Source organism: Caloenas nicobarica, chromosome 32 (genome assembly GCF_036013445.1).
Source record: "Caloenas nicobarica isolate bCalNic1 chromosome 32, bCalNic1.hap1, whole genome shotgun sequence".
Taxonomy (NCBI): domain Eukaryota; kingdom Metazoa; phylum Chordata; class Aves; order Columbiformes; family Columbidae; genus Caloenas; species Caloenas nicobarica.
This window is the reverse complement of record NC_088276.1, coordinates 121,824-146,290: the sequence shown is the minus strand read 5'-3', so window position 1 is coordinate 146,290 and position 24,467 is coordinate 121,824. Positions and strand designations below refer to the sequence as shown.

General features: G+C 62.6%; 2 protein-coding genes across 2 annotated transcripts in view; one reads left to right on the top strand and one right to left on the bottom strand.

Annotated features, from left to right (window-relative positions):
• Positions 1 to 96: 96 nt before the first annotated feature.
• LOC136000264 (uncharacterized) lies at positions 97 to 3,093 on the bottom strand. The gene is made up of 5 exons (XM_065654042.1): positions 3,065 to 3,093; positions 2,601 to 2,952; positions 1,210 to 1,293; positions 612 to 644; positions 97 to 411 (listed from the first exon to the last, which is right to left on the bottom strand). Exons 1-5 carry the CDS (start codon positions 3,091 to 3,093, stop codon positions 148 to 150), a joined length of 762 nt encoding a protein of 253 aa, XP_065510114.1. The 3' UTR covers positions 97 to 147.
• A 333-nt stretch (positions 3,094 to 3,426) lies between these two features.
• Positions 3,427 to 24,467, top strand: part of LOC136000262 (1-phosphatidylinositol 4,5-bisphosphate phosphodiesterase beta-3-like) — a 36,156-nt gene continuing 15,115 nt past the window's right edge. The window contains 22 exon segments of the mRNA XM_065654041.1: positions 3,427 to 3,546; positions 4,381 to 4,458; positions 5,306 to 5,374; positions 6,252 to 6,389; positions 7,202 to 7,281; positions 10,200 to 10,253; positions 10,943 to 11,018; positions 11,412 to 11,512; positions 12,147 to 12,313; positions 12,939 to 13,085; positions 14,258 to 14,415; positions 15,453 to 15,535; positions 16,279 to 16,346; positions 16,349 to 16,362; positions 16,958 to 17,078; positions 17,562 to 17,633; positions 18,407 to 18,468; positions 19,076 to 19,172; positions 20,162 to 20,229; positions 20,232 to 20,248; positions 21,467 to 21,591; positions 23,032 to 23,186. Of these exon segments, the coding sequence (XP_065510113.1) occupies positions 3,451 to 3,546; positions 4,381 to 4,458; positions 5,306 to 5,374; positions 6,252 to 6,389; positions 7,202 to 7,281; positions 10,200 to 10,253; positions 10,943 to 11,018; positions 11,412 to 11,512; positions 12,147 to 12,313; positions 12,939 to 13,085; positions 14,258 to 14,415; positions 15,453 to 15,535; positions 16,279 to 16,346; positions 16,349 to 16,362; positions 16,958 to 17,078; positions 17,562 to 17,633; positions 18,407 to 18,468; positions 19,076 to 19,172; positions 20,162 to 20,229; positions 20,232 to 20,248; positions 21,467 to 21,591; positions 23,032 to 23,186 (2,046 nt within the window). The 5' untranslated portion in view covers positions 3,427 to 3,450.

Here is a 24,467-nt window from a genome sequence, read left to right as displayed (position 1 = left end):
CGCCTGGGTCCCTTTTTTTTTTTTTTTTTTTTTTTTTTGGGGGGGGGGGCGTCACACAAAACCCCCCGAAATTCTCAAAGTTCCGTTTATTAAATTCATATAAAAACAACCCCAAGACTTTTTTTTTTTTTTAAAAAAAAAAAACCACTAAAAAAGGCCCAAAATTCCTCCCCCCCCCCCCCAATAAAACCCCCGGGGGGGGCCCCAAAAAAAACCCCAAATGGTGGGGGGGAGGTTGATTATCATTGCGGGGGGGAGGGAGACCCCAAAAGTGGGGGGGGGCGGCCCCTCCCCCACCCTGAGCTCGGGGGGGAGGGGGGGGCGGGGGGGGAGGGGCGGGGGGTCATTTCTTCTGGGGGTGTTGAGCTTCTGCAGCCCCCGGATCTTCTCCAGGAGCCCGACGACGAACGCCTGGGGGGGGGGAAGGGGGGTTAGGGGGGACCCAGGCGTCCGGGAGGGACCCAGGAGTGCCCCAGGAATGCAGGAGTGCGGGGGGACCCAGGAGTTCGGGAGGGGACCCAGGAGTTCGGGAGGGGACCCAGGCATGCCCCAGGGACCCAGGAGTTCGGGAGGGGACCCAGGCATCCGGGCGCCGCCCCTCCCCCGCTCACCTCGGTGGGTTTGTAACAGTCAACCAGGATCTCCTGGGGGGGGGAAGGGAAAAGGGGGGTCAGGGGGGGCTGGGACCCCCAGAACCTGGGGGGGCCCTCAGGCCCCTCCCCCCCCCCCCCCGATTTGGGGTCCCCCCTGTCACCACGTCCCCTCCCCCACCCATAGTTTCGGGGACCCCTCCCAGATCCGAGCCCCTCCCCCCACTTTAGGGACCCCTCCCCCACTGCTTCTCCCCCTCCCCCCAGAAACTTGAGGAACCCCAAAATTGGGCAAAAACTCCCCAGAAATCCAATGGAACATCCATAGGGTGAGAACCGCTGCCCCCTGCTGGGATTTGGGGAACCCCCCTGGAATTTGGGAACACCCCCCCCAGATTTTGGGGACCACCCCCCTTCGGAGGGTAAGTTGAAGTTCCAGTGACCCCCCCCCCACATTATAGGGGACCCCAAAATTGGGGAGAAATGCCCGGAAATGGTTGCGGTGCCGCCGATCGCTGCCCCCTGCTGGGGAGTTGGGGGAACGCCCCCGGGTTTTGGGGACCCCCCCCGGGTTTTGGGTCCCCCCCGGGTTTCGGGGTCCCCCCCGGGTTTCGGGGACCTGCACGCGGGCACTTCGGGCGCCGTCGCTCTCCATGTCCAGCAGCTCGTCCACGTCGATCTCCAGCTCCGGGATCTCCTCCTCCTGCAGGGGGCGGGGTCTGAAAGGGCCACGCCCACTGGGGGCGGAGCCTGGGGTGGCCACGCCCCCCACTATGCAGGGGGTGGGGTCAGAGATGGCCACGCCCACTCGGGGGAGGAGCCTGTGTGACCACGCCCTCCGTTGTGCGGGGGGGCGGGGCTAAAAGGGCCACGCCCACTCGGGGGAGGGGCTTCGTGTGGTCACCCCTCCCCGCAAAGGATCATGGGAAGGGATAAGGACCCCCCCACCCATCCTGCAGGGGGTGGGTCAGACACGGCCACGCCCACTGGGGGAGGGGCCTCGAGGTGGCCACGCCCCCTCGCAAAAGGGTCAATAGGGGAGAATTTGGGGGGTCCCAAAGAGGGGAGGGTCCCGGTACCGACCCGGGTGGGGTTTGGGGGTCCCGGTGCCGTTTGGGGGCCCTGGGGGGGGGTCAATAAAGGGGGGGGAGGGACTGATATTGGGGTCCCGGGGGGGTCAGGGGGTCCAGGTGCCGGTTTGGGGGGGTCGGGGGGGGTCAATTAAGGGGGGGAGCAGCCGATATTAGGGGGTGCCGGGGGGGCCAGGGGGTCCCGGTGCTGTTTGGGGGTCCTGGGGTGGGGTCAATAAAGGGGGGAGGGACCGATATTGGGGCCCCGGGGGGGGGGTTGGGGTCCCGGTGCCGTTTGGGGGGGGTCGGGGGGTCCCAATACCAAACCCGGAGGGGGTTTGGGGTCCCAGTGCCGTTTGGGGGGGTCCCGGTATCAAACCCGGGGGTCAATGAAGGGGGGGAGGAACCAATATTGGGGCCCCGGGAGGGGTTTGGGGTCCCAGTGCCGGTTTGGGGGGTCCTGGTATCGAACACGGGGGTCCCGGGGGGTCAATAATAGAGAGAGGGGCCGATATGGGGGGGTCCCGGGGGGGGGGGTTCAGGTCCCAGTGCCGGTTTGGGGGGGTCGGGGGGGTCCCAATATCGAACCCGGGGGGGTTGGGGTCCGGTGCTGGTTTGGGGGGGTCCCGGTATCGAACACGGGGGGTCCCGGGGGGTCAATAATAGAGAGAGGGGCCGATATTGGGGGGTCCCGGGGGGGGTTTCGGGTCCCGGTGCTGGTTTGTGGGGTCCTGAGGGTCCCGGTATCGAACCCGGGGGGGTCAATAAAGGGGGAGAGGATCCAATATTGGGGCCCCGGGGGGGGTTTGGGTCCCGGTGCCGGTTTGGGGGGTCCTGAGGGTCCCGGTATCGAACCCGGGGGGTCCCGGGGGATAAATGAAGGGGGGGAGGATCCAATATTGGGGCCCCGGGGTGGGGTTTTGGGGGTCCCGGTGGGTACCGGGCAGTCGTAGAGCGCCGTGAGCTGCTGCAGGATCCACTCCTCCAGGTGCAGCCGCTTGCGCAGCTCCCGCCGGTCGTACCGGACCGTGACCTTCCCCTGGCGCCGCCCCGGGGGCTCCGCGGCCTCGTCCCCGCCCGGCCCGGGCACCGCGAAGCACACGCGGGACGCCATGGCGGGGCCGGCGCCGGAACCGGAACCGGCCGACACCGGAACCGGCGGCCGCCGGAAGCGGCTCTGCGGCTCCGCCCCCGAACGCGCGCGGGTCTTTGTGAGGGAGCTGGCCACGCCCACCGCCCGCGGCGCGCCCGCTCTTAAAGGGGCAACGCCCGCCGCCCGGGACACGGCCGCGCTTAAAGCGGCGACGCCCAATTTAAAGCGGCGACGCCCAATTTAAAGCAGAAACGCCCGTTCTTAAAGCGGCAACGCGCCCTCTTAAAGGGGCAACGACCACCGCCCGGGACCCGCCCACTCGTAAAGCGGCGCCGCCCATTCTTAAAGCGGCAACGACCCATTTAAAGCAGAAATGACCATTCTTAAAGCGGCAACGCCCACTCTTAAAGCGGTGACGCCCAATTTAAAGCTGCCACGCCCAATGTTAAACCGGCAATGACCACTCTTAAAGTGGCGATGGCCATTCTTAAAGCGGCAACACTCACCGCCCGGGACACGCCCACTGTTAAAGCGGCAAGGGTGTGGGGCCCGCCGGGATGAACGGCCCCGCCGTGGCCCCGCCCCCCCCCGCCGTGGCCCCGCCCCCCACGCCGCCCCGCCCCCGCCGTGGCCACGCCCCAGCCGTGGCCACGCCCCCACGCCGTGGCCACGCCCTCCCGTGGCCACGCCCCTCGCGATGGCGGCGCCGCCGCCGCCGGTTCCGCTCCCGCTGGAGCCGCCGCGAGTGCCCGAGATGCTGCGGAACGGGAACAAGTTCGTGCAGTGGGACGAGGTGAGCGGGGAACGCCTGGGTCCCTCCCGCACTCCTGGGTCCCTCCCCGAACTCCTGAGTCCCTCCCCGAACGCCTGGGTCACTCCCGGGCTCCTGGGTCCCCTCCCGGACGCCTGGGTCCCCCCCGAACTCCTGGGCTCTCTCCCGGATGCCTGGGTCCCCCCCGAACGTCGGGGTCCCTCCCGGACTCCTGGGTCCCTCCCGGAATGCCTGGGTCCCCTCCCGGGCTCCTGGGTCCCCTCCCGGACGCCTGGGTCCCCCCCGAACTCCTGGGTTCCCTGCCGGACGCCTGGGTCCCTCCCGGACTCCTGGGTCCCCCCCGAACTCCTGGGTCCCCCCCGAACTCCTGGGTTCCCTCCCGGACGCCTGGGTTCCCTGCCGGACGCCTGGGTCCCTCCCGGACTCCTGGGTCCCCTCCTGAACTCCTGGGTCCCCCCAGCCCCCCCAAATCCTCAGGACCCCCCAAAATTCCCCCTCTCACTCCCCCAATTTGGGGCACCCCCCCGTGACCCCCTTTTCCGGCCCTGACCCCATTTTGGGGCCAGAAACTGGGAAATTGGGTCCCCCCCTCGGGCTATTTTCCCAGGGGACCCCCCGAAATCCCGCACCCCCCACCCCCCCCCCCAATCCCCGCGTTTCACCCCAATTTTCCCCATTTCTCGTGTTTTTAATGTGGGGGGTGACCCGGACGCCTGGGTCCCTTTTGGGTCTCTTTTGGCTGGTTTGGGGGTTATGGGGGGATTTGGGGGGTTTGGGGGGTTCGGGAGCGGGTTGGGGGGTTCGGGGGGGGTGGGGGGTTTTGGGGACCCCCCCTGAACCCCCAGTTTCCCCCAGGACCCCCCCACGCGCACCCCGGTGACGCTGCGAGTCGACCCCGAGGGCTTTTTCCTTTACTGGAGCGGCCCCAGTATGGTGAGAGCACCCCAGAACCTGCACCCCAAAACCCCCACCCCTGGGTACCCCAAATTCTGTGCCCTGAAAGCCTGCGCCCCCAAACTTGCCCCAGCGGGTACCCCAAAACCTGCCCCCCCATCCCCAGCACCCCAAAACCTGCCCCCTGAAAGCTGCTGCACCCCCAGAATCTGCCCCCCCAGCACCCCAAATCTGGGACCCCTTCAAGTGCCCTGGGGCCCTTGGTGGGGGAGAGGGGCAGTCCCGGACGCCTGGGTCCCCCCCGGACGCCTGGGTCCCCTCCCGAACTCCTGGGTCCCCTCCCGAACGCCTGGGTCCCCCCCGAACTCCTGGGTCCCCTCCCAAACTCCTGGGTCCCTCCTGAACGCCTGAGTCCCCCCCCGAATTCCTGGGTCCCCCCCGAACTCCTGGGTCCCCCCCCAAATTCTGGGGCCCCCCAATTCCCCCCAGGTCCCCCCGGAACCTTCCCCCCCCCCCCCGCCCCGTCCTGCCCTTATCAGCCCCACCCGGACGCCTGGGTCCCCTCGATGGGACCCGGGGTGCCCGTTCCCACGCCCCTCCCCCCACTCCGGAAGTGCCGCCGGACGCCTGGGTCCCCTGTAGGGGGGAGGGGCAGTCCCGGACACCTGGGTTCCCCCCGCTCCGAACTCCTGGGTCCCCCCCCGAACTCCTGGGTCCTCTCCCGAACTCCTGGGTCCCCTCCTGAACTCCTGGGTCCCCTCCCGGACACCTGGGTCCCCCTCCCCTGAACTCTTGGGTCCCCTCCCCCAAACTCCTGGGTCCCCTCCCGGACGCCTGGGTCCCCTCCCGGACGCCTGGGTCCCACCCGGACGCCTGGGTCCCGCAGGAGGTCGAGCTCTTGGACATCAGCACCATCCGTGACACCCGCACCGGCCGCTACGCGCGGGTGCCCAAGGTAAATACGGGAGACCCTACAATAACAAACAGAGCGGGGGGCCTGGGAGACCCCGTTTTGGGGTTCGCTGACCCCCATGTGCTGTATTTTGGGGGGTCTGGGGGTTCAGTGACCCCCATGGGTGCTGCTTTTGGGGTTCAGTGACCACCATGTTGTGTATTTTGGGGTTGAGGACCCCTGTACTGTATTTTTGGGGTACCCATGGTTCCATATTTTGGGGTTCAGGACCCCCATGGGTGCTGGTTTTGGGGTGTTTTTGGGGTGCAGGACCCCCGGACGCGCGAGGCGCTGGGGCTGGGGGTTCAGTGCCCCCATGGCTCCGTATTTTGGGGTTCAGGACCCCCACGTTCGGTGTTTTTGGGGTGCAGGACCCCCGGGCCCCCGAAGCTCTGGGCTGGGGGTTCAGTGCCCCCCATGGCTCCATATTTTGGGGTTCAGGACCCCCACGGGTGCTGTTTTGGGGTGCAGGACCCCCGGACCCCCGAAGCTCTGGGTCTGGGGGTTCAGTGCCCCCCATGGCTCCATATTTGGGGGTTCAGTGCCCCCCATATTGTGTATTTTTGGGGTGCAGGACCCCCGGACGCGCGAGGCGCTGGGTCTGGGGGTTCAGTGCCCCCATGGCTCCATATTTGGGGGTTCAGTGCCCCCCATATTGTGTGTTTTTGGGGTGCAGGACCCCCGGACGCGCGAGGCGCTGGGGCTGGGGGTTCAGTGCCCCCCATGGCTCCATATTTTGGGGTTCAGGACCCCCATATTGTGTATTTTTGGGGTGCAGGACCCCCAGACACACGAGGCGCTGGGGCTGGGGGTTCAGTGCCCCCCATGGCTCCGTATTTCGGGGTCCAGGACCCCCACGTTCGGTGTTTTTGGGGTGCAGGACCCCCGGACGCGCGAGGCGCTGGGGCTGGGCGCCCCGGCCCCCCCCGGGCGGCGCCTCCTGTCGGTCGTTCACGGCCCCGACCTGGTGACCTTGACCTTCCTCAACTTCCTGGCCGTGCAGGACGGGGTGGCCCAGGTGGGGGCTTTGGGGGGTCCCAGCGGGTTTGGGGGGCTCGGAGGGTCCGGTTTTGGGGTGCTGAGGGTCTGGGGGGGCTCAGGGGGGTCATTTCGGGGGGTCTCTGGGGTTTTGGGGGGCCTTGGGAGCCGATTTGGGGGTGCCTGGGGGGGTCCCAGGGGGTTTGGGGGGACCCAGGGGGTTTGGGGGGGTCTTGGGGGGGCTTGGAGGGTCTGGTTTTGGGGTGCTGAGGGTCTGGGGGGACTCAGGGGGCCCATTTGGGGGTCCCAGGGGGGTGTCTGAGGATCTTTGGGGGGTCCCAGGGGGTTTGGGGGGCTCGGAGGGTCCGTTTTTGGGTGCCGAGGGTTTGGGGGTGCTCGGGGGGTTCATTTTGGGGGGTCTCTGGGGTTTTTGGGGGCCCTGGGAGCCAATTTGGGGGTGTCTGGGGGGGCTTTGGAGGGTCCCAGGGGGTTTGGGGGGCTCAGAGGGTCCATTTTTGGGGTGCTGAGGGTTTGGGGGGGCTCAGGGGGGTCTCTGGGGTTTTGGGGGGCCCTGGGAGCCGATTTTGGGGGTGTCTGGGGGGGCCCTGGGAGCCAATTTGGGGGTCCCAGGGGGTTTGGGGGGCTCAGAGGGTCCATTTTTGGGGGTCTCTGGGGCTCTTGGGGGGAGATTTGGGGGGGCCCAGGGTTCCCATTTGGGGGTCCCCGGGGGGGTCTCTGAGGGTCTCGGGGGGTCCCGAGGACTCTGAGGGGACCAAGGGGCCCCATTTTGGGGGGTCCCGGGGGGTTTGGGGGGGGGGTTTGGGGGCTGATTTTGGGGTGTCCCCCCCCCAGGTGTGGGCGGACGCTTTGTTCCAACTGGCCAAAAACATCCTGGCCCGCAACGCGCCCCGGAACACGTACCTGAGGAAAGCGTGAGTAAAACAGCCCAAAATACCCCAAAACCAGCCCAAAACCAGCCCAAAACTGAGCCCAAACCCCCCGGAACACGTACCTGAGGAAAGCGTGAGTAAACCAGCCCAAAATACCCCAAAACAAGCCCAAAACCAGCCCAAAACTGAGCCCACCCCCCCCGGAACACGTACCTGAGGAAAGCGTGAGTAAAACAGCCCAAAATACCCCAAAACCAGCCCAAAACCACCCCAAAACCACCCCAAAACTGAGCCCACCCCCCCGGAACACGCACCTGAGGAAAGCGTGAGTAAAACAGCCCAAAATACCCCAAAACACCCCAAAACTGACCCCAAACCCCCCCGAACATGTAGCTGAGGAAAGCGTGAGTAAAACAGCCCGAAATACCCCAAAAACGCCATAAAGATACCCCAAAAACACCCCAAAACTGACTCCAACCCCACCGGAACACGTGCCTGAGGAAAGCGTGAGTAAAACGGCCCAAAACACCCCAAAACCACCATAAAAATACCCCAAAATCATCCTAAAACTGACCCCAACCCCACAAGAACACATACCTGAGGAAAGCATGAGTAAAACGGCCCAAAACACCCCAAAAACACCTTAAAAACACCCCAAAACCACCCCAAAACTGACCCCGAACCCCCCAGTACATGTACCTGAACAAAGCGTGAGTGAAACAGCGCAAAATGCCCCAAAACCACCCCAAAATACCCCCAAAACCCCCCCAAAACTGACCCCAACCCCCCCGAACACGTACCTGAGGGAAGCGTGAGTAAAACGGCCCAAAACCACCCCAAAAACACCTTGAAATCACCCCAAAACTATCTTAAAAACACCCCAAAACTGACCCCAAGCCCCTCGGAACATGTAGCTGAGGGAAGCGTGAGTAAAACGGCCCCAAATACCCCAAAAACACCATAAAAACACCCCAAAATCACCCCAAAACTGACCCTAAACGCCATGGAACACGTACCTGAGGAAAGTGTGTGTTAAATGGCCCAAAATACCCCAAAACCACCCCAAAACTGAGCCCAAACCCCCCGGAACACGTACCTGAGGAAATCGTGAGTAAAACGGCCCAAAACCAGCCAAAAAAGACCATAAAAATACCCCAAAATCATCCCAAAACTGACCCCAAACCCCCCCGAACATGTACCTGAAGAAAGCGTGAGTAAACCAGCCCAAAATACCCCAAAATCACCATAAAAATACCCCCAAATCATCCCGAAACTGACCCCAACCCCACAAGAACACATACCTGAGGAAAGCATGAGTAAAACGGCCCAAAACACCCCAAAAACACCATAAAAACACCCCAAAATCACCCCAAAACTGACCCCAAACGCCAGGGAACACGTACCTGAGGAAAGCGTGAGTAAAACAGCCCAAAATACCCCAAAACCAGACCAAAAACAGCCCAAACCCACCCCAAAACTGACCCCGAACCCCCCAGTACATGTACCTGAGCAAAGCGTGAGTGAAACAGCGCAAAATGCCCCAAAAACACCCCAAAATACCCCAAAACCCCCCCAAAACTGACCCCAACCCCCCCGAACACGTACCTGAGGGAAGCGTGAGTAAAACGGCCCAAAACCACCCCAAAAACACCTTAAAAACACCCCAAAACTATCTTAAAAACACCCCAAAACTGACCCCAAGCCCCTCGGAACATGGAGCTGCGGGAAGCGTGAATAAAACGGCCCCAAATACCCCAAAAACACCATAAAAACACCCCAAAATCACCCCAAAACTGACCCTAAACGCCATGGAACACGTACCTGAGGAAAGTGTGTGTTAAATGGCCCAAAATACCCCAAAACCACCCCAAAACTGAGCCCAAACCCCCCGGAACACGTACCTGAGGAAATCGTGAGTAAAACGGCCCAAAACCAGCCAAAAAAGACCATAAAAATACCCCAAAATCATCCCAAAACTGACCCCAAACCCCCCCGAACATGTAGCTGAGGAAAGCGTGAGTAAACCAGCCCAAAATACCCCAAAATCACCATAAAAATACCCCCAAATCATCCCGAAACTGACCCCAACCCCACAAGAACACATACCTGAGGAAAGCATGAGTAAAACGGCCCAAAACACCCCAAAAACACCATAAAAACACCCCAAAATCACCCCAAAACTGACCCCAAACGCCAGGGAACACGTACCTGAGGAAAGCGTGAGTAAAACAGCCCAAAATACCCCAAAACCAGACCAAAAACAGCCCAAACCCACCCCAAAACTGAGCCCAAACCCACCAGAACACGTACCTGAGGAAAGCGTGAGTGAAACACCCCAAAACCACCCAAAATCACCCCAAAATCACCCCAAAAGCACCCCAAAACTGACCTCAAACGCCAGGGAACACGTACCTGAGGAAAGCGTGAGTAAAACGGCCCAAAATAGCCCCAAAACACCCCAAAATCACCCCAAAACCAGCCCAAAACCACCCCAAAACTGACCCCAACCCCCCCGGAACACGTACCTGAGGAAAGTGTGTGTTAAATGGCCCAAAATACCCAAAAAACACCCCAAAAATACCCCAAACCCACCCCAAAACTGACCCCAACCCCCCGGAACACGTACCTGAGGAAAGCGTGACTGAAACGGCCCAAAATCACCCCAAAATCACCCCAAAACTGACCCCAACCCCCTGGAACACATACCTGAGGAAACTGTGAGTGAAACACCCCAAAATCACCCCAAAATCACCCCAAAATCACCCCAAAACTGACCCCAACCCCCCAGAACACGTACCTGAGGAAACTGTGAGTGAAACACCCCAAAATACCCCAAATCACCCCAAAACCACCCCCCAAATCCTCCCCTGCACCCCCAGATCCTCCCCAGGGTCCCCCCCCCATATTTTGGGGTCCCCCCTAAATTTGGGGTGTCGGGGGGTCCCCTGAACCCTCCCCAGGTACACGAAGCTGAAGCTGCAGGTGAACCAGGACGGGCGGATCCCCGTCAAAAAGTGAGTGAACCCCCAAAATTTTGGGGGGCCCCCCACCCCCCGACCCCCCTGACCTCCCCCATTGTACCCCTCAAATTTTAAGGGGGACCCCCCCAAAAATCCTTTTATTTCTGCCCCAAATTTTGGGGTCTCCCCTCTTAGGAACTTCCCCCCCTAAGGCTGAATGTTGGGGTCCCCCAATATCCCCATGAAATTTGGGGACCCCCCCCTTTTTTGGGATCCCCCAAATTTTGGGGGTCCCCCCTTTTTGCCATTTTCCCCAATTCTTTAGGTTTTAAGGGTCCCCAAAACTTCAGGTTTTCCCCAATTTTTGGGAGCCCCTTTTTTGGGACCCCCCCATTTTTGGGGACCCTCCCAATTTTGGGGGTACCTCCCAATTTATGGGCTCATTATTTACCTATTTCTCCATATTTTGGGGTCCCCCAAACTTCTGATTTTCCCCGTTTTTTGGGAGGCCCTTTTTTGGGCCCCCCCCAAGTTTATGGGTCCCCCCATTTTTGGGGCCCCCCCAATTTTTGAGGGACCCCCCAATTTACAGGCTTATTATTTCCCTATTTTTCGGTAGTTTGAGGTCCCCAAAACTTCCGATTTTCCCCAATTTTTGGGAGCCCTTTTTTTGGGGCCCCCTTGAAATTTGGGGGTCCCCCCATTTTTGGGGACCCCCCCCAATTTTTGGGGTCCCCCCCCAGCATCCTGAAGATGTTCTCGGCTGACAAGAAGCGGGTGGAGACGGCGCTGGAGTCGTGTGGGCTCAACTGCACCCGGGTATGAACCCCAAAAATGGGGGCACCCCAAAAATGGGGACCCCCCAAAATACACCGACACCCCCCCCCCAAAAAATAAGGGGACCTCAAAATATTGGGAACCCCCTAAAAAAATAAGGGGACCCCTCAAATACAGGGGCCCCCCCCCAAAAAATAGGGGACCCCAAATACAGGGACCCCCTGAAAAAATAGGGGGACCTCCCCAAAATACAGGGAGACACCCCCAAAAATATAGGATGATTTTGGGGTGTCCTCAGGGGGTATCGGGGTCCCCCTTGATTTTTGGGGTCACCCCTGATTTTTGGGGGGGGTCCCCTGATTTTGGGGTGTCCCCAGGGGGGTATCGGGGTCCCCCCCGATTTTGGGGTCCCCCCTGATTTTCGGGGTCCCCCAGGGCGAGGCGATTCCCCCCGACCAGTTCAGCTTCGACACGTTCCAGAGGTTCCTGAGCAAACTGTGTCTGCGCCCCGACATCGACAAGATCCTGCTGGAAATGTGGGGACCCCCCCAAAATTTGGGGTGTCCTGGGGGGGTTGGGGTCCCCTGGGGGTTTTGGGGGGCCCCTGACACCCCCATTTCTCCAAGGGGAGCAGGTTGGGGTCCCATATGGATGGTTTCCCCCATCATCTTCCTTGAGTTTCTCCATTGGGTTCTGTTGGGTTTTTGGGGTCCCAGGGTGTATTTTTGGGGTGTTTTGGGTCCCCTAGGGGTTTGGGGGGCTCTGGGGGTTTTGGGGTCCCCTGGGGGTTTTGGGGGGCCCCTGACACCCCCATTTCTCCAAGGGCAGCAGGTTGGGGTCCCATATGGATGGTTTCCCCCATCATCTTCCTTGAGTTGCTCCATTGGGTTTTCTTGGGTTTTTGGGGTCCCAGGGTGTATTTTTGGGGTGTTTTGGGTCCCCTAGGGGTTTGGGGGGCTCTGGGGGTTTTGGGGTCCCCTGGGGGTTTTGGGGGGCCCCCGACACCCCCATTTCTCCAAGGGGAGCAGGTTGGGGTCCCACACGGGTGGTTTCCACCATGACCTTCCTTGAGTTTCTCCATTGGGTTCTCTTGGGTTTTTGGGGCCCCCGGGGGGTATTTTTGGGGCGTTTTCGGGGTGCCTGAGGTGTTTTTGGGGTGTCGGGGTGCAGCGGGGCGGCCGGGAAGCCGTACCTGACGCTGGAGCAGCTGCGGGAGTTCGTTAACACGCGCCAACGAGACCCGCGCCTTAACGAGGTTCTGCACCCCCCGATGAGCCCCGAGCAGGCGCGGGCGCTGGTGCAGCGATACGAGACCGACCGGCAGTTCCGGGACAGGGGTACGGGGGGGTTTTGGGGGTCCCCGGGGTTTTTTCGGGGGTCCCCAGGGGAATTTGGGGTGTCCTGAAGGGGTTTTGGGGGGTTTTGAGGGGTTTTGGGGGCTGGATTTTGGAGGATTTGGGGGGGTTTGGGGGCTCAACCAGCAATATGGGAGCGACCGGCAGTTCTGGGACAGGGGTACGGGGGGGTTTTGGGGGTCCCCGGGGTTTTTTGGGGGTCCCCAGGGGAACTTGGGGTGTCCTGATGGGATTTTGGGGGGTTTGGGGGGCATTTGGGGTTGTCTTGGGGGGTTTTGAGGGGTCATGTGGTGCTACAGGCCCAACCTGTAGGTCCAGGAGAGGGGTCAGGATTTTGGGGGGCTTGGGGGTTTTTTGGGGTCCCCGGGGGATTTGAGGGGGTCCTGAGGGGTTTTGGGGGGTCCCAAGAGGAATTTGGGGGTGTCCTGAGGGTCTTGAAGGGGGTTTTGGGGTGTCCTGAGGGGTTTTGGGGGGTTTCGGGGGCTCATCCAGCACTGCAGGCCTGTGGGGAAGGGTCGGTGTTCGGGGGGTTTTGGGGGGTCGGGGGGTGTCTGGGGGGGTTTTGGGGTGCAGGGTGAGTTTTGTGGTGCCCCCGCGTGTCCCCCAGACCAGCTGTCGGTTGAGGGGTTCGGCCGTTTTTTGGGGGGCGAGGAGAACAGCATCCTGCCCCCCGAAATCCTGCGCCTGCACCAGGACATGGGGCAGCCCCTGCCCAGCTACTTCATCAGCTCCTCGCACAACACCTACCTCACAGGTACCCCCAAAAACCTGCCCCCCCAAACCTGCAACCCCCCTGCACCCCAAATCCTGCCCCCCAAAAATCTGCATCCCCCCTGAACCCCAAAACCTGTCCCCCAAACCTGCCCCCCCAATCCCACCCAACTACTTCATCAGCTCATCCCACAGCACCGACCTCACGGGTACCCCAAAAATCTCCCTGCACCCCAAAAATCTGCCCCCCAAATCCTGCCCCCCAAAACCTGCAACCCCCCTGCACCCCAAATCCTGCCCCCCAAAAATCTGCACCCCCCTGAACCCCAAAACCTGCCCCCCAAACCTGCCCCCCCAATCCCACCCAACTGATTCATCAGCTCATCCCACAGCACCGACCTCACAGGTACCCCAAAAATCCCCCTGCACCCCAAAAATCTGCCCCCCAAAACCTGCAACCCCCCTGCACCCCAAATCCTGCCCCCCAAAAATCTGCACCCCCCCCTGAACCCCAAAACCTGCCCCCCAGACCTGCCCCCCCAATCCCACCCAACTACTTCATCAGCTCATCCCACAGCACCGACCTCACAGGTACCCCAAAAATCCCTCTGCACCCCAAAAACTGAAACCCTCCTGTACCCCAAATCCTGCCCCCCAAAACCTGTATCCCCTTGCACCCCCCTGAACCCCCAAACCTGCCCCCCAAAAGCTGGGGCTGCTCTGGGGTATTTGGGGGGCTGGTGGGGGCTTTTTGGGGTCCAGGAGAGTTTGGGGGGGGGGTCCCCAAAATATTGGGGGGTCCCTGCGATATGGGGTGCGGGGGGGGTGCAGGGGGGGGTGTCCCAGGTTTTGGGGACCCCCCTGAACCCCAATATCCCCAGCAAACCAACTGGTGGGCGCCTCATTGGCCAAGACGTCCCGGGGATATTGGGGGGTCCCTGTGTCCCTTGGGTGACGAGTTTTGGGGTGCAGGTTTTTGGGGAGGTGTCGGGGGTGTCTGGGGGTGCAGGGGGGGGTGTCCCCGATTTTGGGCCCCCACCGAACCCCAATATCCCCAGCAAAGCAACTGGCGGGTGCCTCCTTGGCCAAGATGTCCCGGGGATATTGGGGGGTCCCGTATCCCTTGGGTGATGAGTTTTGGGGTGCAGGTTTCTCGGGGGGGTCCGGGGGGGTGTCCCATGTTTTGGGGCCCCCCCCGACCCCCCGAATTGGCAGCGGGGCAGCTGGCGGGCGCCTCGTCGGCCGAGATGTACCGGCAGGTGCTGCTGAGCGGCTGCCGCTGCGTGGAGCTGGACTGCTGGCAGGGCCGGGCGCCCGATGACGAGCCCGTGGTCACGCACGGCTTCACCATGACCTCCGAGGTGCCCTTCAAGGTGAACCCCGAAATACGGGCCCCCCAAAACCCCCCAAAGGGCCCCCAGACCCGTAGAACCCACAGGGACCCCCCAGCACCCACCCAAATGCACCAGAGCTTCATTCCCTCCATGGGGTCCCCGTGACCCCCACGGCTTCACCGTGACCTCCGAGGGGCCCTTCAAGGTGAACCCCAAATTCTGGGCACCCCAAAACCCCCCTGAGCTCCCCAAAGGGCCCCCAGACCCATAGAACCCACCCAGACCCCCCAGCACCCACAGGGACCCCCCAGCACCCACCCAAACCCACCCAGAGCTCCATCCCCCCACATGGGGCTTCACCATGACCTCCGAGGTGCCCTTCAAGGCGAACCCCCAAATTCTGGGCACCCCAAAACCCCCCTGAGCCCCCCAAACGGCCCCCAGACCCATAGAACCCACCCAGACCCCCCAGCACCCACAGGGACCCCCCAGCACCCACCCAAACCCACCCAGAGCTCCGTCCCCCCGCATGGGGCTTCACCGTGACCTCCGAGGGGCCCTTCAAGGTGAACCCCAAATTCTGGGCACCCCAAAACCCCCCTGAGCCCCCCAAACGGCCCCCAGACCCATAGAACCCACCCAGACCCCCCAGCACCCACAGGACCCCCCAGCACCCACCCAAACCCACCCAGAGCTCCATCCCCCCGCATGGGGCTTCGCCGTGACCTCCGAGGGGCCCTTCAAGGTGAACCCCGAAATACGGGCCCCCCGAAACCCCCCAAAGGGCCCCCAGACCCATAGAACCCACAGGGACCCCCCAGCACCCCCCCAAACCCACTGAGACCTTCACCCCCCCATGGGGTCCCCGTGACCCCCACGTGTCACCGTCACCACCGAGGGGCCCCTCAAGGTGAACCCCAAAACACGGGGACCCCAAAACCCCCCTGAGCCCCCTCTGGGGCCCCCAAAACCCCCTCAGCACCCACCCTGAGCCCCTTTGGGACCCCCCCAAAATCTTGGGGTGCCCCCCGGGGGGATGTCGGGTTTTGGGGTCCCCCCTGACCCCCCATTTCCAGGAGGTGATCGAGGCCATCGCCGAAAGCGCCTTCAAGACGTCGCCGTTCCCCGTCATCCTCTCCTTCGAGAACCACGTCGACTCGTGCGTACCCCAAAACTTGGGGGGTCCCCCAAAACTTGGGGGGGGTCCCCCGAACCCTCAGGGTCCCCCCCCAAAAATCCTGGGTTCTCCAAACCACCGGGGTCCCCCAAGACTCCTGGGGTCCCCCAAATTTCCAGGGTCCCCCCCCAAACTCTCACGGGTCCCCCCCAAAATCCTGGGGTTCCCCAAGAACTTCAGGGTCCCCCAAAACCTCCCAGGGATCCCCAAAACTCTGGGGTCCCCCCAAATTTCCAGGGTCCCCCCAAACCTCAGGGATCCCCCAAAAATTCCAGGGGTCCCCCAAACCAACAGGGGTCCCCCCAAAATCCTGGGGTTCCCCCAAAGCTCGCAGGGATCCCCAAAACTCTGGGGTCCCCCAAATTTCCAGGGTCCCCCCAAATCATTGACATCCCCCCCAAATACTCTCAGGTCTCCTGAAAACGTCCGGGACCTCCCCAAATAGCCCCAAAAAACCCTTTTTCACCCCAAAATTGGGGCTGGGGGCCTGTGGGGGGTTGGGGGGACCCTGTGTGTTTTGGTGACCCCCCCAGCCCCCAAAATTCCACCCCCCAGCCCCCCAATATCCCTCCAATATCTCCCTAGGGCCTAAGAGAAGCTTGGACAATGACGAATGATAAAGCCCTAAAACCCCTTTTTTCCCCCAAATCGGGACTGGGGGGCTGGGGGGGTTGGGGGGACCCCCTGTGTTTTGGGGACCCCCAGCCCCCCAATTTTCCCCCCAGGGCCAAGCAACAGGCCAAGATGGCCGAGTATTGCAGGAGCATCCTGGGGGACGCGCTGCTCACCCAACCCTGCACAAGTACCCGGTGGGTTTTTGGGGGGTTCTGGGGGGATTTTTGGGGTGTACAGGGGGGTTTTGGGGTGCAGGGAGGTCTGGGAGGCCTGAGGGGTCTTTTTGGGGGCCTGGGGAGATTGTTGAGGGGGTTGTGGGTGATTTTGGGGGGCAGGATTGGTCGCGAACAGCCCAGCAGAAGATTTGGGGTACAGGGGGATTTGGGGGGTTCAGGAGGGGATTTTTGGGGTGTACAGGGGGTTTTGGGTGCAGGGAGGTCTGGGGAGGAGGCCTGAAGGGTCTTTTTTGGGGGGCTGGGGGGGATTTTGGGGGAGTTGTTGGTGAATTTTGGGGGGTTTTGGGTGATTTTGGGCTGCAGGATTTGGTGGGGAGCAGCACAGGAGGTTTGGGGTTCACCGCGGATTTTGGGGGTTCAGGAGGGGGATTTTTGGGGTGTACAGGGGGGTTTTGGGGTGCGGGGGGGTCTGGGGGGTCATTTGGGGAGGGCTGGGTTGGGGTTTTGGGTGCGTCGCAGTGGATTTTAGGGGATTTTGGGGGGCGGGATCGGTCGGTCGGGGCTGGGGGGGTTGGGGGTGACTATTGGGGTCCCCCCCTGTTTTTGGGTGCAGCTGGAGCCGGGGGTGCCCCTGCCCAGCCCCCAGGAGCTGCTGGGCCGCATCCTGGTGAACGAACAAGAAACGGCGGCCGAGGGGGGACCCCGGACCCCCCTGCGCCCCAAAAATGAGAACGGTACCCCCAAAACTCACCCTGCCCCCCAAAACATCCCCTGCACCCCAAAAACATCCCCTGCACCCCCAAAAACATCCCCTGCACCCCCAAAACTCACCCTGCACCCCAAAAACATCCCCTGCACCCCCAAAACTGATCCTGCACCCCAAAACTGATCCTGCACCCCCAAACTCACCCTGCACCCCAAAACTGATCCTGCACCCCCAAAACTCACCCTCCACCCCAAAACTGATCCTGCATCTCCCTGCACCCCAAAAATGAGAACAGTATCCCAAAACCCCTGCACCCCAAAACTGATCCTGAACCCCAAAACTCACCCCGCACCCCAAAAACTGACCCTGAACCCCAAAAAACATCCCCCTGCACCCCAAACCTGCCTGAACCCCCCAAACCCCCGTGAACCCCCAAATCCTCCCCTGCACCCCCAAATTCCCCCTCAATCCCCGCGGGTTTTGGGGTCCCCTGACCCCCCCATCCCCCCAGGTGCCCCCGAAATCGGGGTCCCCAATGGGGACGAGAAGGGGCCGCGATTGGGGGAGCCCCGAAAATCCATCGGTCAGTTTGGGGGTTCGGGGGTTTGGGGGTTCAGGGATTTGGGGGTTTGGGGTTCAGGGGTTTTGGTGTTCAGGGGTTTGGGAGTTAAGAAGGTTCAGGGATTTGGGGGCTCAGGGGGTTGGGGTTCAGGAGATTTGGGGGTTCAGGGTTTTGGGGTTTGGGGGTTCAGGGGTTTGGGGGTTCAGGGATTTGGGGTTCAGGAGATTTGGGGTTTGGGGGTTCAGGGGGTTTGGGGTTCAGGGATTTGGGGGTTCAGGGATTTGGGGTTCAGGAGATTTGGGGGTTTGGGGGTTCAGGGGGTTTGGGGGTTCAGGATTTGGGGTTCAGGGATTTGGGGTTCAGGAGATTTGGGGTTTGGGGGTTCAGGGGGTTTGGGGGTTCAGGGATTTGGGGGTTCAGGGATTTGGGGTTCAGGAGATTTGGGGTTTGGGGGTTCAGGGATTTGGGGGTTCAGGGGTTTGGGGTTCAGGAGCTTTGGGGGTTCAGGGGTTTGGGGGTTCAGGAGATTTGGGGTTTGGGGGTTCAGGGGGTTTGGGGGTTCAGGGATTTGGGGGTTCAGGGATTTGGGGTTCAGGAGATTTGGGGTTTGGGGGTTCAGGGATTTGGGGGTTCAGGGGTTTGGGGTTCAGGAGCTTTGGGGTTCAGGGGTTTGGGGGTTCAGGGATTTGGGGGTTCAGGGATTTGGGGTTCAGGGGTTTGGATCCGGGGTCAGTTTTGGGGTCCAGGGTGAGATTTTGGGGTTCAGGGCCCCCCCAAACCCCGTGTCCCCCCAGATGCCGACACCGAGGACGAGGACGAGGAGGAGCCGGACGGGAGGAAACCCACAGGGGACGAGGTTTGGGGGGGCCGGGGGGGTTTTGGGGACCCCCCGTGTGCTTTGGGGACCCCCCGATTTTGGGGTCCCCCATTTTTGGGGGTTCAGGGCACAGCCAGCACCGAGGTCACAGTTTCGGGGTCCCTTTGGGGTTTGGGGGTTCCCAGGGGGTTTTGGGGGGATCCTTTGGATTTGGGGGTTCCCAGTGGCTTTGGGGGTCCCAGGGGGGTTTGGGGGCCCCCCCATTTTTGGGGTCCCCGCTTTTTGGGGTTCAGGGCACAACAGCAGCGAGGTTGTAGTTTTGGGGTCCCCCTGGTGTTTGGGGGTTTTGGGGGGATCCCTTTGGATTTGGGGTTCCCGGTGGGTTTGGAGGTTCGTGGGGGGTTTGGGGACCCCCGTGTTTTGGGCCCCCCCCCATTTTTGGGGTGCCCCCGTTTTTGGGGTTCAGGGCACGACCAGCATCAAGCTCACAATTTGGGGGTCCTGGGGGGTTTGGGGGGGGGGGATCCTTTGGATTTGGGGGTTCCCGGTGGGTTTGGGGGTCCCGGGTGGGGGGGGGGTTTGGGGACTCCCCGTGTGTTTTGGGGGCCCCCCAGATTTTGGGGGTGCCCCCGTTTTTGGGGTTCAGGGCACGGCGGGCACGGAGGTGACGGCCACGGAGGAGATGTCCACGCTGGTCAACTACGTGGAGCCGGTCAAGTTCAAGTCCTTCCCGGCGGCCGCCAGTGAGGGCGGGAGGGGGGGCGGGGGGTTTGGGGGGGTCCGGGGGGGGGGTTTGGGGGGGCTGAGGGTTTAGGGGGGTCCGGGGGGATTTTGGGGGGGTCTGGGGTATTTGGGGGGTCCTGGGGGGGTTTGGGGGGGCTGAGGGTTTAGGGGGGTCTGGGGGGTTTTGGGGGGTCCTGGGGGATTTGGGGGTCATGGGGATTTGGGGGGATTTGGGGGGTCCGGGGTGGTTTGGGGGGCTGAGGGTTTAGGGGGGTCCGGGGGGATTTTGGGGGGTCCTGGGGGATTTGGGGGGTCCGGGGGGATTTTGGGGGGGTCTGGGGTATTTGGGGGGTCCTGGGGGGTTTGGGGAGGCTGAGGGTTAGGGGGGTCCGGGGGGTTTGGGGGTCCTGGGGTTTGGGGGGTCCTGGGGGTTTGGGGGGCTGAGGGTTTAGGGGGGTCCGGGGGATTGGGGGGGTCTGGGGTATTGGGGGGTCCTGGGTTTGGGGTGTTTGGGGTGATTATGGGGTGTTTTGGGGGTGATTTTGTGGGGTTTCGGGGGTGGTTTGGGGTGACTGATTTGTGGGGGTGTTTTGGGGTGTTTTGGGGTGATTTGGGGGTGTTTTGGGGGGTGGTTTTGGGGTGATTTTGGGGTGGTTTTGGGGTGATTCAGGGTGATTTCGGGGTGGTTTGGGGTGATTCGGGGTGATTTTGGGGTGATTTTGGGGTGTTTCGGGGTGATTTGGGGTGTTTCGGGGTGGTTTTGGGGTGATTTCGGGGTGGTTTGGGGCGGTTCGGGGTGTTTTGGGGTGGTTTCGGGGTGATTTCGGGGTGATTTTGGGGTGTTTCGGGGTGATTTTGGGGTGTTTTGGGGTGATTTTTGGGTGTTTCGGGGCGTTTCGGGGTGTTTTGGGGTGATTTCGGGGCGTTTCGGGGTGATTTCGGGGTGATTTTGGGGCGTTTCGGGGCGTTTCGGGGCGTTCCGGGGTGCCGATGCTGGATTTGGCGGCAGAGCGGGACAAGGCGTTTGAAATGTCGTCGTTCGTGGAAACCAAAGGGCTGGAGCAGCTGAGCAAGAGCCCCCACGCGAGTTCGTGGAGTAACCGGCACTTGGGGGGCAGCCGGGGGGCTGCTGGGGGCTGCTGTGGGCTGGTCATGGGGCAGCTGTGGGGCAGTTGTGGGCCGGTTATGGGGCTGATGTGGGGCTGGTTATGGGGCAGTTGTAGGTCAGTTATGGGGCAGATGTAGGTCAATTATGGGGCAGGCGTGGGGCTGGTTATGGGGCAGTTGTAGGTCAGTTATGGGGCAGTTGTAGGTCAGTTATGGGGCCAGTTATGGGGCTGATGTGGGGCTGGTTATGGGCAGTTGTAGGTCAGTTATGGGGCTGGTTATGGGACAGTTGTGGGTCACTTATGGGCAGGCGTGGGCTGTTATGGGGCTGGTTATGGGGTAGTTGTGGGTCAGGTTATGGGGCAGGTGTGGGGCTGATGTGGGGCTGGTTATGAGGCAGTTGTAGGTCAGTTATGGGGCAGGCGTGGGGCTGGTTATGGGGCTGGTTATGGGGCAGTTGTAGGTCAGTTACGGGGCAGATGTGGGGCTGGTTGTGGGGCAGGCGTGGGTTGGTTATAGGGCTGGTTGTGGGGCAGACGTGGGACAGACATGGGGCTGGTTATGGGGCAGTTGCAGGTCAGTTATAGGGCAGTTATGGGGCTGGTTGTGGGTCAGTTGTGGGTCTCTATGGGTCTCCGTGGGTCGCTGTGGGTCCTTGACACGCAAGTACAACAAGTGGCAGTTGTGGGGCAGTTGTGGGGCAGTTGTGGGTCGGTTGTGGGTCAGTTATGGGTCGGTTGTGGGGCAGTTGTGGGTCGGTTGTGGGTCGGTTGTGGGTCAGTTGTGGGTCAGTTATGGGTCGGTTGTGGGTCTCTATGGGTCGTTGTGGGTCGTTGTGGGTCAGTTGTGGGTCAGTTATGGGTCAGTTATGGGTCAGTTGTGGGTCGGTTGTGGGTCTCTATGGGTCTCTATGGGTCGCTGTGGGTCACTGTGGGTCCTTGTCGCGCAGGTACAACAAGCGGCAGCTCTGGGTCAGTTGTGGGTCGGTTGTGGGTCAGTTATGGGTCAGTTATGGTCAGTTACGGTCAGTTATGGTCAGTTATGGGCCAGTTGTGGGCCAGTTGTGGGTCAGTTGTGGGTCAGTTATGGGTCGGTTGTGGGTCGCTGTGGGTCAGTTGTGGGTCTCTATGGGTCGCTGTGGGTCGCTGTGGGTCGGTTGTGGGTCGCTGTGGGTCGCTGTGGGTCGCTGTGGGTCCTTGACGCGCAGGTACAACAAGCGGCAGCTGAGCCGCGTCTACCCCAAGGGCACCCGCGTCGACTCCTCCAACTTCCAGCCCCACGTGTTCTGGGGGGCCGGGTGCCACATGGCGGCCTTGAACTTCCAGACCCTCGGTGAGACCCACGGCGGGACCCCTGGAGCAGCCCCTGCCCCATAGATCAGCCCCTGCCCCACAGCACAGCCCCTGCCCCATAGATCAGCCCCTGCCCCACAGCACAGCCCCTGCCCCATAGATCAGCCCCTGCCCCATAGTGAGACCCACAGCACGGCCCCTGCCCCATAGATCAGCCCCTGCCCCACAGCACAGCCCCTGCCCCATAGATCAGCCTCTTCCCATAGTGAGACCCCCGGATCAGCCCCTGCCCCATAGATCAGTCTCTCCCATAGTGAGGCCCCCGGATCAGCCCCTGCCCCATAGATCAGCCCCTGCCCCATAGTGAGACCCGCGGCACGGCCCCTGCCCCATAGATCAGCCCCCTGCCCCACAGTACAGCCTCTGCCCCATAGTGAGACCCCCGGCACAGCCCCTGCCCCATAGATCAGCCCCTTCCCCATAGATCAGCCCCTGCCCCATAGCGAGACCCATGGCACAGGCCCCGCCCCATAGATCAGCCCCTGCCCCATAGCGAGACCCACGACACAGCCCCTGCCCCACAGCACAGCCCCTGCCCCATAGCGAGACCCCAGCACGGCCCCTGCCCCATAGATCAGCCCGTGCCCCATAGTGAGACCCCCAGCACAGCCCCTGCCCCATAGATCAGCCCCTGCCCCATAGCGAGACCCACAGCACAGCCCCTGCCCCACAGATGTCCCGATGCAGCTGAACCTGGGGCTGTTTGGGCTCAATGCCCTGAGCCCCATTGCCCCATCGCCCCATGGCTGAGCCCCACAGCAGATCCCAGCCCCACACCCTGCCCCACACCTGCCCCACACCTGCCCCACACCCGCCCCACACCCGCCCCACACCCGCCCCACACCTGCCCCACACCCGCCCCACACCCGCCCCACACCTGCCCCACACCCGCCCCACACCCTGCCCCACACCTGCCCCACACCCGCCCCACACCCGCCCCACACCTGCCCCACACCCTGCCCCACACCCTGCCCCACACCCACCCCACACCCACCCCACACCCGCCCCACACCCGCCCCACACCCGCCCCACACCCTGCCCCACACCCGCCCCACACCCGCCCCACATCCGCCCCACACCCTGCCCCACACCCTGCCCCACACCCGCCCCACACCCGCCCCACACCCTGCCCCACACCCTGCCCCACACCTGCCCCACACCCGCCCCACACCCGCCCCACACCTGCCCCACACCCGCCCCACACCCTGCCCCACACCTGCCCCACACCCGCCCCACACCCTGCCCCACATCCTCCCCCACACCCTGCCCCACACCTGCCCCACACCCTGCCCCACATCCTCCCCCACACCCTGCCCCACACCTGCCCCACACCTGCCCCACACCTGCCCCACACCCGCCCCACACCCGCCCCACACCCGCCCCACACCCGCCCCACACCTGCCCCACACCTGCCCCACAGACGTGCCGATGCAGCTGAACCTGGGGCTGTTTGAGCTGAACGGCGGCTCCGGGTTCGTGCTGAAGCCGCCGCTGCTGCGGAGCCGCCACCACAACTTCGACCCCTTCGGCGAGGAGCTGCTGGACGGGGTGGTGGCCAACGAGCTGAGGGTGCAGGTGAACCCCGAAAGGGGGGGCCCCAAAAATGGGGGGGGCCCCAAAAATGGGGGCGGCCCCAAAAATGGGGGGGGTCCCCAAAACCCGGGGGGCTGGTCCCCAAAACCCAGAGACCCGAAGCTGCTGGATGGGCTGGGGGTCAATGAGCTGAGATTGTGGGTGAACCCCCAAAATGGGGGGACCCCGAAATATGGGGGGTCCCCAAAACATGGGGGGGGCCCCAAAACATGGGGGGGGCCCCAAAACCCAGAGACCCGAAGCTGCTGGACGGGCTGGGGGTCAATGAGCTGAGATTGTGGGTGAACCCCCAAAGTGGGGGGACTCCGAAATATGGGGGGTCCCCAAAACATGGGGGGGTCCCCAAAACCCGGGGGGGGGGACCAGGACACCCCAAAAGCCGCGGGATGAGAACCCGGGGCACCCAAAGCTGCTGGACGGGCTGGGGGTCAATTGGGGGGTTCAGGGCACGATCTTGGGGTTCAGGGGGTTCCAGGGCAGGATTTTGGGGTCCCGGCTCAGCTTTGGGGTCCCCAGGTGCTGTCGGGGCAGTTCCTGAGCGATCGCTGCCTTGGGCTGTTTGTGGAGCAGGTTTTTGGGGTTCAGGGCAGGATTTTGGGGTCCGTGCTCAGGATTTGGGGGTTCAGGCTCAGGTTTTGGTGTTCGGGGGGTTCAGGGCCAGGTTTTGGGGTCCAGGTCAGGTTTTGGGGTTCAGAGCAGGATTTGGGGGTTCAAGGGGTTCCAGGTTCAGGTTTTGGGGTTCAGGGGGTTCCAGGCGCAGGTTTGGGGTTCAGGGGTTCCAGGGCAGGATTTTGGGGTCCCGGCTCAGGTTTGGGGTCCCAGCTCAGGTTTTGGGGTTCAGGGCAGGATTTTGGGGTCCCAGCTCAGGATTTGGGGTCCCAGCTCAGGTTTGGGGTCCCAGCTCAGGTTTGGGGTCCTGGCTGAGGGTTGGGGTTCAGGGGTCCTGGCTCAGGATTTTGGGGTCCCTGCTCAGGTTTGGGGTTCAGGGCTCCCGGGCAGGATTCGGGGTCCCAGCTCAGGTTTGGGGTCCCGGGCAGGATTTGGGGTCCTGGGCAGGATTCGGGGTCCCGGCTGAGGTTTGGGGTCCCAGCTCAGGTTTGGGGTCCCGGGCAGGATTCGGGGTCCCAGCTCAGGTTTGGGGTTCAGGGCTCCCGGGCAGGATTCGGGGTCCCGGGCAGGATTCGGGGTCCCAGCTCAGGTTTGGGCTCCAGGGCAGGATTTGGGGTCCCAGCTCAGGTTTGGGGTTCAGGGTCCCGGGCAGGA